Source organism: Limulus polyphemus, unplaced genomic scaffold (assembly GCF_000517525.1).
Source record: "Limulus polyphemus unplaced genomic scaffold, Limulus_polyphemus-2.1.2 Scaffold858, whole genome shotgun sequence".
NCBI classification, from domain to species: Eukaryota; Metazoa; Arthropoda; class Merostomata; order Xiphosura; family Limulidae; genus Limulus; species Limulus polyphemus.
The window spans coordinates 150,197-161,859 of record NW_013666468.1 but is presented as its reverse complement, the minus strand read 5'-3'; the positions used below and the strand labels follow the sequence as shown (position 1 = coordinate 161,859).

Here is an 11,663-nt window from a genome sequence, read left to right as displayed (position 1 = left end):
CAATGTAGCCATCCAAAAACAAACACAAGACATAAAACTACTTACCAGATAACCAATGTATCCATCCAAAACAAAAACAAGACATAAAACTACTTCCCGGATTACCAATGTAGCCGTCCAAAACAAAAACAAGACATAAAACCACTTACCAGATTACCAATGTAGCCATCCAAAACAAACACAAGACATGAAACTGTTTACCAGATAACCAATGTACCCATCCAAAACAAACACAAGACATGAAACTACTTATCAGATAACCTATGTATCCGTCTAAAACAAATACAAGACATAAAACTACATACCAGATAACCAATGTATCCATCCAAAACAAACACAAGACATGAAACTACTTACCAGATAACCAATGTAATGATCCAAAGCAAACACAAGACAGAAAACGCATCCATTCAAAGCATTCATAAGGTATTAAATGCATCAACCAAAAATATAATAATACAAAAAAAAACAAATTTATCAAAATACTTTATAAGACATAAAAGATGTCCATCAAAAGTATTCAAAAGACAAAACCAAATTATATTTTTCAAACAAGCAATATATATCCACTGTTTTTATCAAAATTAATCAAAAACACAAACCCATCTCTCAAAAATATTCAAAATACAAAAAAGTTTATGCATCAAACATTTTCTAATATCAACTCTATTTATATAACCCCAAATTTAACCATCAAACAAAGGGAACCTCATGTTCCAAACTTTGTCTATCAAAATTAATTAAGGCACACAATGTATATCTCAAGATAAAAATGTAAAATACATTATCATAATGCCATAATTATTCACAGGATACAAGATATACAATTTAACATGATAAGTATTCATAGGACACATGAAAAACATTTACATATCTCACACAAGCATTCACAAAACAGTATTAACCAAAAGACACACAATATAGAAAACAAACATCAAAAGTCTTCACAAAGTATATTCACCAAAAATAGTTATAAAAAACAAAAATGTAGTTTTTAAATAATTCACGTTTGAGTTGTTTTCAGCGTATGTAGTTCTAACAGCGAACAAGATGTCATAATAAAAGAAACTCTGGCATTTAAAAAACTCAATTCTATATATAGAAGTATTGTTTTAAAGATAACTTTCCTTTAGTGTGTGAATGAATAAATATCCACTTTGGATTTTTTTAAGTATCTTCCTCTTAAAAATTAATTTATTTCCAAGTAAAGTCAGTTTGAATTTCCCACCGAATTTTCCTATCGCTAAGTGAGAAATATATTACTTTATATCTCTAGAAATGATTTTTGCCGAAGTAATACAAACAGTAATCAATCAAGTTATTTTACTAAGAACGAATACAACACAGATATGTACATCAATTAATTTTATTTCTTTACTAAACAGTCAAAATAGAAAGTATCTTCCATATCTATGACAGAGCAAACGTGACAGAGTTTAGAGAAAAGAAATACAAATATTGTTTAATTAACAGCAATCCACATGTCATCTTCAGTGAAAGTTCTTTGTAGATTATTTGAGTTGCCATTCTTCGTCATGCAAGAATATCAAATACAATATATTCACGTTTTGAGCTTACAGAAACATGTGCCAACAGTTTCCACAAGATAATATAAACAAAGTTATTTCTTTTTCATAATTTAATGGAATGTAGTATAATATATATATCACAGCTAGAGGAGGTCCAAGATTTGGAGAGACATTATTATGGATTAATACTTTAAAAAACAATCTTCTTGAGCTCGACCGCTGCCGTTCATTTCAAAGTTATCAACGGTTGGAATTCGTATGGTCCGTTTATCGCGTTTCCTGCACCTGACAATTATCGCTATTAGAACCAGCATAAGTAGAAAGAGCGTGACTCCGACCCCTACGGCAACGTACAACAGAGGATACCGTTGGCAATTTTCTGCCGCCTCGTCGTAGCCTGATGGACAATGTTTCTTTCCATCACACCATAGGTCAGGACTAATACATGCATTAATTTCCGGGCATCTGACAAGACAATTAATGGTCCTTAAGGACTGGCCCACGTTTTTCTTCAGGAAGGGTTTTGTCACCTCACCCCACTCTACACGCACAGGCTGTGGGGCTTTAATGATAGCTTCAAGAATGATATGATTTGTCTTTCCTTGGGACACGCGGTCAGTCTGATGTGGCGTTACAGAATCCATACCACTCCCAAACGGTGAAACTACTTTTACTTCTGTCATATTGTCATTCAAGCAAACCATCGCAATAGCTGTGTTACTACTCCCAATGTAAACCTTTACTACGTTGTTGTACGGACATTCTCCTGGTCCCTTTGTTCCACGAAGTGTTAAATATGTATGTTTACCAACAGCTGGTTTCAACGACCATCTACAACGAAATTCACCATGTTCGTCTATCACCGACCTGTTAACAACCATAGTGAGTATTCCTTTTGAGCCCTTTTCTTCCTTTAAAACATAATCACAAGGAGGAAAAGAGAAAAACTTATAATTAGCTCTAAAATTAAAATGGTGATAGTCTTGTACAGAAGTCATGCCTTTTACAGTAAAAATCACTGAAACATTATCGCTAAGAGAAGTAATTTCGATAGGTTTATGTGCTAATGATATCAAGCTTATGTTACAAAAACAGCCAAGCGACAGTTCGATTCCCTGCCAGTTTTCAACAACTTGTATAAAGGAAAGAGGTTCCTTATTATTCTGAGTGATTTCACAAGTTCTTTGATGCGTTACACTATCAATCATATTTGTACATACCGATGACAAAAGTTGTAGGGTTAGAAACATTATTTTCACTCGTTTTGAGTCTCTTCCTTTAAGATTATACCGACAAGAAATCTCACGACGACCTCCTCTACCATAATACAAGACATTCCTCGGGGAAAAGATTGTACCATGGTTTGAGTTTTCACTTCCTACAAACCGGTCGCAAAGAGATAAGTGAAGGCCCAGCCCGGGTTGACGAGTGTCTACAATTTCATAACGGGCTTTGAAAATAGGCTGGATTGTTGATATTCCCGAAATTCTTGGATAATGCAACCTCAACATCAACTCTGGTCCCTTAGAAAAGTAACTTTCTTCTGGTAAACTGCAGGGACGGAGGGGTATGAGACTACGCGTATCTCCTGCACGAGTGCAAAGCTGTGGTGAACTTTTCTCACAGTACGTGTGGTTGTTTTCAAATGAATTGTTTTCTGTGAATACCAAATGATCTGGAACAGCCGAGCCTAGAATCTGTAGTTTACCAGTGTCGCAGTGTTCTGTAAGTGACCAGGGATGCTTGTCTTCTACTATATAAGACGTAAAGTACAACCAGACACGATCAGAGGGGCGTTTACCTCTTATAATGTAAGTACATATAGTTTGCAATGGGACAGTGTGCTGGGGATTTTCAATAATTCCTTCTCTTTCCTGTGACACATCAATTAGAAAGTTACAGCTATTTCCCTTTATCCGCCAAACTGGTTTCTTGACAAATCTGACCCGCGCTTCTAGCTCTAGCCTAGAATCGTGCAGTAGCTGAGATGGAGCACTAACCAGCTGGATCAAGACGCTGGATTGACTGGATACAACTGCAGGAAGAGCACCCGACCCACAAAACTCAGTTAATAAGACTGTATCTGGTGTCGAACCGTCAAATATACGTACAACGTCTCGTGAACACTCAGTGGTTAGTGAACTGCTTGAAATTGCTCCGAGACCGGAATGTCCGTTTTCAATGGAAATTTTGTATTCATTGTCCTGCTTCAGCACTATCTGTGCATGGAATCCTTTTGGAATCTCATTTTGTCTTATCAAGTACTGACATGTAAAATTCGGTAAAAATGTACCCGGAAAGTTTGGAGATCTAATAATACAGACTTGGTTAACGCAATCACGATATTCCACGTTACAAAAAGAATTTGGTGTTGCCCTTCCTACGTTAACCTTGGTGTCATCTTCTTGAATCCCCACACTCGTTTTCGTGGTAATAAACCTGTACGTGAGAAACACGTTAAAAGACTGATACCGCCAAGAAGTCCGACGTGGCATGAAAATAAGAAGGGTAACGTTATTCCCGCTTGAGAAGTAGTTGACACCTTGGGCTGACATTTGGCCGCAAAAATATCCAAAGTGGGGTGCAATTTTTCCTGTAAAGTTATACAAGCTCGGAAACATTCCGTTTGTGTGTTTCAGCGCTGAGACGAGCTGGCTGAGACCACGTGTTTGTTGGTGGCTGATATCTGTTTCTGGATTTTTCTTATCGAGAACTTGCAGGTGGCCACCATAGCAAGTGAGACCGGAACTAAACAAAGAAGGAAAAAAGTTGTTACCAACTCCAACTAGCTATATAAATTTTTTATTGACATAGGACAATATCTCACTACAAAGCATAGTTCCTAAATTTTTTATTGTCAAATTAGGTTAAGAGCAGCAGTTTATCTAAATATTGTGAGATTGGAAGTCAATTTGTCTGATACCAATTCTCTTTGTTAACTTGGAGTACAGAATAAATTCACTAACCAAATGATGGGCAAAGAATCAACTACAACATATTTCTAGATATGATCTAATAACAATGAAAACATTATAGTGCTGTCGAGATGAATTGTCCATCCAATAGTACAAATTATAAAAATGCTCAAAGCTAATTTGTATCTTTTATGCACACCTGTACGTGTATAGCAAATAAAGGATCTTCTAAATATTTTTATGAACATTTTCTTTAGTTTAGTGACCGAGCGGTAAATGACATACTAAGCCTACAATAAAAATGTTTGTAAAAATAATCACGATTAATTAAATGATCCAAAAAGTTTAAGTACAGAAAAAAATATAATTGTTTACTATTTGACAAAAAGTAACTAAAATGATAAAATGTTTATTACTTGTATGAAAATGTAAATATTCTGATTTTGCATTATTTCGCAACTTTCGAAAACAAGGATCATGGATATTGTGTCAGCTTGTACTTATTCGCAAGTGTTTATCTGGTGCAGTGGAGCTTAAGTAAAATAACATTTTTAAACCCACTGGAAAATTAGAACATCCAGCTGTAATGATAGAGATCTTTTGGTTGAGTTAACAAGTTTGTTTGTCCACGTTTTCTATTTAGGGATTATCAGCTTTGTCTTAAGTTAAATAAATTATGTAGTATAATAATGCTTACAAAGTTTTAAAATTAAAGATACGATACTTGTAGTCTTTTGAGATCATGTGTTTCAAAAACAGCATATAAACACTTTGTGTAATATTACTGCTTTCCAATTTACTCTGGCGGGTCAGCGATTAATTTAAAGTCTTTCAGTGCTAAAATCAGTGCTGGTTGATTATTCAGTAACCATGCTCTAAAATACAACACACGCATTAATATAACGAATAAAGAGCTTCGACATGCGATAGCTTGAAAACCGAGTTCGATTAGTTTTGCCAAGGGGTACTAATATGAAAACAAAATAATGATACAAATATTATACAGCCTTATTTCTTACTAAGTTTTTAAAATTGTCCAACTGATAAATTACAACAGACATAGTTATACTTCGAACTTCGTAATAAATCTGAAGGCAATATCAGTTCCAAAAGAAGAAAACAATGAAGAACTTCCTGATTTCACCAACAGGGGTGCCACAGGTGATAATCCTTAAATGGCTGTAGTTTTATTTGTTGAGCTTTTGTACTTAACAGTTGTTATTTTTGTCTATGAAAACTTTTAACTAATAGCATTAACTTACTTAACTAGTGTTCCCGTGGAGGTTTTAAATAGAGAAAGCTGTTAAAAACAAAATCCCTTATTGTGAATAAGAGTCAGGTGTTGGTTAATAACGCTTGAGGAGTGTAGTTTTTCTAACTGAATATTTATTACAAATGTAGCTGTAAAACTTGAGGAACTCAAACTTCTCGTAAACTGTTCTGATGAAAGACATATGAATACAGACATTATGACTGAAATTAATGTTAAAAATGCTTAACAGAAAGTTTGTTGAATATAGTTAGTCATGTATAATATACATGAAACAACCACGTCCTTAAACGTCTCCAAAAACTGTAAAAATTGAGGAAGATATGAGGGTAAAACAACATTATGAACATGATCTTTAGATAGATAATCAACAGCACCACACACAACGCCAACTCAAGTAAAACAACACTGTGAACATGATCTTTAGATAGATAATCAACAGCACCACACACACAACGCCAACTCAAGTAAAACAACATTGTGAACATGATCTTTAGATAGATAATCAACAGCACCACACACAACGCCAACTCAAGTAAAACAACATTGTGAACATGATCTTTAGATAGATAATCAACAGCACCACACACAACGCCAACTCAAGGACGACTCTAATCTAATAATGGGGTTTGACTCTCACTTTTATAACGCATCCATGGCCTCATCTTGCTTAATGCGAGTCATTGACCTCGAATCACAGTCTAGCACACTAACAGCTATGCTACTTCCGGCCCATTGTATGTTTGTATGTCTGGTAAGCTTTGAGAATTTTCGATTCTGTGGGATCTGTAACTACAAATCATTTAGGTTGCACAGTTGCTGTTGCAAATAAAATTATAATTAAGAAGAACCAAATATCGCCACATGTATTTCTATTATACATGCTTTAAGGTCACACCTGTGTACATAAGAGCCCGTTAAAGTAGCAGACAACAATTCGCTTTCGTATTTTACACAGCCAAGATATGGTCCTTTAGACATACCGATAATTTTTCTCACTCATATAGCAATTCATTTTGTTTTTAAATAATCACATAGATTGGGCTTATGTTATTTCCATTATGTAGCTCTACTTCAATCATAGGATGGATATCTGATTTCAATACATGCCAACACGCGTTGCATGTAGTACAACTTTGGAGAACGGGACGTGTTACCCTCTTTTTTTTCAACTCTGCCCTCTTTGTGTTTTCGATAAAATTACGACTGTGCAATCAATTTTATCCTCGCGGATTCCTGGCAGAGAAACTTCATTTGTTTGAACTAGCACGTTGTGTATTGAAAAGTTCAACCGAAACTCTGTGATAATCGCAATATTGCATGTTGCTATTTACATTTCTATTCCCAATTACGAATAACAACCTTTATCTTAAACTGTGATCAAGAATGAAAAGAAATTCACGTTGACATTTTCTTAAAAAAATATAAACTCAAGAGCTTTCACGCAGTTCCTCTCTATCTAATCAACGATAGATGAATTAAGTTTGATAGGTATAGCCGTATTAACTTAAAAACTAAGCATTATTAGTTCTTCAATGGAGAGATGAAGGCCCCAGAGAAAATTTCTAAAAATATTTAAATATAGAATAATTAAATTTGCTAGTTATAGCCGTGTTAATAAGCAAATGCCAAACATTACTGAAAGTCAACAGAGAGACGAAGAAAAATTGTAATTGGTGGAAGTGTCCCAAAATAGTGATAAAAACATGTGAATAATTACTAACTGTAATCGATAAAGTAGACTGGAGAAAGTTCCTTAAGACAAACGTCAGTGATAAAGACTTGTGAATAATTACTAACTGTAATCGATAAAGAATTCTTGTTAAGTTCAATAAGACAAACGTCAGTGATAAAGACTTGTGAATAATTACTAACTGTAATCGATAAAGAATTCTTGTTGAGTTCAATAAGACAAACGTCAGTAATGAAAACTTGTGAATAATTACTAACTGTAATCTTGTTGACTTCCCTAAGACAAACGTCAGTAATAAAGCTTAGTCGATTGTTGTTAAAATAAATCTTTGTGGTGGAAAATGGAGGCGTTTTTTACAAAAAAAATCAAAAAGACTGTTTGTTTGTAATCAAGCACAAAGCTACACAATGGGCTATCTGTGCTCTTCCCACCACGGGTATCGAAACCCGGATCCTAGAGTTATAAGTACGCAGACATACCGCTGTGCCACTGGGGGGGCACAAAGACTGAATCGAATTGTGGTTGATACACCCAAAATAAGCATTCATGATAAAGATTTCTTGAAAATTTTAATAAAAGAGGTTGTGATAAAGGGTGAATAATAATTTCCAGCATAATTCGCTCATTACAAAAAGTCGTTAGTGTTAAACTAATGGACAATTCCTTTATTCCCTTGCACTATCTCCAACCAGCATTTTTACTCTCTGTCAGGCCGAGGCAACTTAGATATAACAAGTAAATAACCTGTCAAGCGAAATCAATGCAATAAAACAAGTTCACCTACTGTCAGTTGTAACAGGCAAATCAAGATCAAACCAAAAAAGCCTCATAGTATGTTCATTAACTTTCAGAGACACAATATTTACCCAAAGTCAGACCAAGAAACTTAAGGAAAATATTATTGTTTTACAAGATCTAGAAAAAATATATGATAACTCTAAAAATCAACCACAACAATAACATATATAATACCAAATCAAGAAACACTAATGTTAATATGTATGTGTTCAGATAAAGAATTTAGAACTCCCGGTAGCTCAGCAGAAGGTCTGAAGGCTTATAAAAATATTTTGTGTAGCTTTGTTTTTAACAGTACAACAAACAAACACTAAAATTTAGAATTTCCAAGACGGGAATATACCTTGTACTTAATGGCATTAGAATAAAAAAATATGGATCAAATTTGAGAACCAGAACTACTCAAAAATAAACTTTCAACAAGATATTTTCCAGCCATGATAAGCAAAGTACGGCTTCTTGAAGAAGGTGAGAATCCACGAACACTAGTGGCACAACCACTTGGATGCACCAAGCAACAGTGTGCAACATAAGCTAGAAGGATCTGTCTCGAAATGAGGCACAAGTCAGATGAACAAAAGTTGTTTCAATTACCTATTTGTTCAACCACCGCATACTTCATGTAGCTGGAGAATGAAGTGGAAGTTTATGATATTCCATAAGAAGACATGCCGTTTAAGTCGCCAGATGCAGTGCGTATGAATTTCTGTGTGGTACGAGTGTTGAAAACTGGATTAGGAAACCATCGTCCTTATACACTGAATGGATTATGGAAAGCCTTCAGAGAATATGGGTGATCTTTAAACACGCCAGTCTTAAAACGGAGCCTTTAGCAATGGAAACTATGCTACAGAACCATTATCCAATTGTAAGATCCTCAGATAAAGCATGATTAGACTACAACGATGTGTTGGGATTCTAAAATTGTTTTAATATAATCTACTCAAGCGTTATATTGCAGTGCAAAATAAAAGCTCCGATATTCGATATAAAATGGAGAACTTCCAATATAGCTAAGAATGTTTTTAGACACATATGCTGGCTTTAAAGACTTCATAAAAAGTCTGTTTGAAGATAGATGGACACACGTGTTTAACATATATGTGTATTGTATGACAAAAATGTGTATGACAAGGAATAAACACAAAGTTAATATAACTTTAAGTAATAAACAATTCATTCATAGAAATCAATTGAAAATTGTACCTAAAGGTAATTATTTCAATAATTTGCCAACAATGTTAATTTCACAAAGAAACGTTCCGTTGTAAGAATAAATGCGTATAGTATAATTAAGTAAAAACTAGCCTTTTTACATAAGATAACAATTGTTATGGTGTGAACGCCTTTTAATTGTAATCAATTATAAGGCATTATTCTAGGCCTATTATATTTTAACACTGCATTCTTAATCTAGTCCCTCAGGGACTTTCAAGAATTAGAAAAGTGTGTAATAATAGTATTTGAACCACAAGTATGATTAATTATAGTCATGTTTCTCCAGCTTGAAAAAGGCGTTCACAACATAAAAAAACTGTTATTGTCACAAATGCCCTATATAAATAGTACTTCGGCCACTAATCGTTGTAAACCAGTCGGCCTGAAGAGCATTGGATATGACGAACATAGTGTGGTTGAAATACTCTTATTATGCACTCTTCTAATTCATGAAAATCCCTAAGGGACTAGTTTAAGAACGTGGTGTTAAACATATAATAGGCCTAATATAATGTTTCATGACAAGTATTGTCTTTTATATAACATATATTAAGTTAGGATAACCCATCTACGTATAGCACACAGTTATAGCATATTCAGTTTCAAACAACTATCACCGTGTCAAAACTTAAAATCATTAATATAAATATGCTTAGTATTTAGTTGTCATTCCAAACATTTCTTTAAAATAAACATTATCGGTAAATATTCGGTGGATGTTTTATTTAAAAAATCTGAATACGACGTTTCACCATCTTTGGACAATAATATTCATTACAGGTTATCATTTTCATATTAAAATTAATTACCAAAGATATTAGATGAATTGTGTTTTCGGATATTAACACTAAAATGTTGTTTCGTTCGAATGTTTATAAGATTTAAATGTATATTTCTTATTCCTTGTAAATATCATGTCTGTTACAGGATACGAGCACATCAACTATTTTGCACTTTGTTGAAAAGTAGCATTTATTTCTTTGGGTACAACTTAGTTAAGTCTACTCTTTTTTGTGTGTTTGTGCACTGCGGCTAATATATATATATATATATACGTAGTTAGTTAGACTGCTTCAGATTTTTTGTTTATTGTATAAACAGGTGTAGTGTATAAATAATTGAAGGTGCAATGCTTAGATCGTAGATGTTCAAATAGACCAACACTGCGTTAAACGTACAAACAGTTGAAGTGCATGTTTAAATAAAATGTTAACAACGCTTGATCAAGAGTCCACGTCAAACAGATAAATGAAAAATGATAAAGATCAGAAGAATAAAACATTCGGTTATGTGATAAAAGGAGATCATGTCGTGACAACAATGTGTAAAGAAAACAAAGCTTACAGTAATTTGTACATATGAAAATAAAAATAATAATACAGTAGTACAAATTGACGTTTCTGATTAGCTGTCTGCGCTCTGTCTACCATGGAGACAAACCTCGAATTTTATCGTTATAAGTCCGTAACCTTATCGCTGATCTAAGGGGGAAACAATGGTACAAGAAGAAGTAGAATAGCAACTTATAACCAGTGAGTTTTTTTGTTGGTACACACAGTTATGATACTATTATACAAACAGATCAGTTAAGTTTACTATTATTTGTTGATTTCGGTTTATCGATTAAATCACTTCTAATTTTTAGTTCTTGCAGTATTTTGCTTCAAAAGGTACTTGTTGATCCCTGTGTACAGACAGTTGTATAATGTATTATTCCAAAGGGTTGATTGGTGTTTATGTTTCTTGAATTATTAGCATGTTCCATTATGCGTTCATTGATTAATCTCTTGGTTTCTCCACTGTACGTGGAATCATACACCACAAAATAGACAGTATAGAACATTTTTGTCATAAAAGTTTTCTCTAGGGTAGCGCTAAAAGTAACGCAGTCTTAAGCTGAACATAGCTGGTTTTGTCAAAGGCCAGGTGTATCAGGAAGATTTTTTAAAAAACTGATCTTTATTCACTGTCCTATCTTACGATTAGTTTCGTCATTTGTAAAAAACGATAAAATAACAGAGATATCGCTATAGTTTTCTAGCGAGATTTAGTTTGGTTCAGTGAGATTTTGAAACCATTATGTTTAATTAGAACAAAACTTTCTGGTTTTTTTCCTGTTCTCGGCAACTTTCCTCTCGGAGGTGATGCGCTTAGATTGTCGAACTGAGGCTGGTTGTGTTTGTTTGATATATATATATATTACACTTGTACTCGTAAATGACGTTCGAGACTGCGAGCTC

At 34.0% G+C, this 11,663-nt stretch overlaps 1 protein-coding gene and 1 long non-coding RNA gene across 2 annotated transcripts in view; one reads left to right on the top strand and one right to left on the bottom strand.

Annotated features, from left to right (window-relative positions):
- Positions 1-1,433: 1,433 nt before the first annotated feature.
- LOC106460904 overlaps positions 1,434-11,663 on the bottom strand; it is a 45,507-nt gene continuing 35,277 nt past the window's right edge. Inside the window, exon 4 of the mRNA XM_013920662.2 lies at positions 1,434-4,277. Coding sequence (XP_013776116.2) covers positions 1,712-4,277 — 2,566 coding nt within the window. The 3' untranslated portion in view covers positions 1,434-1,711. The remainder of the gene's footprint in view (positions 4,278-11,663) is intronic.
- Positions 5,826-11,663, top strand: part of LOC111086115 — a 15,590-nt gene continuing 9,752 nt past the window's right edge. The window contains exon 1 of the long non-coding RNA XR_002610876.1: positions 5,826-5,841. This is a non-coding gene — a long non-coding RNA (uncharacterized LOC111086115). The remainder of the gene's footprint in view (positions 5,842-11,663) is intronic.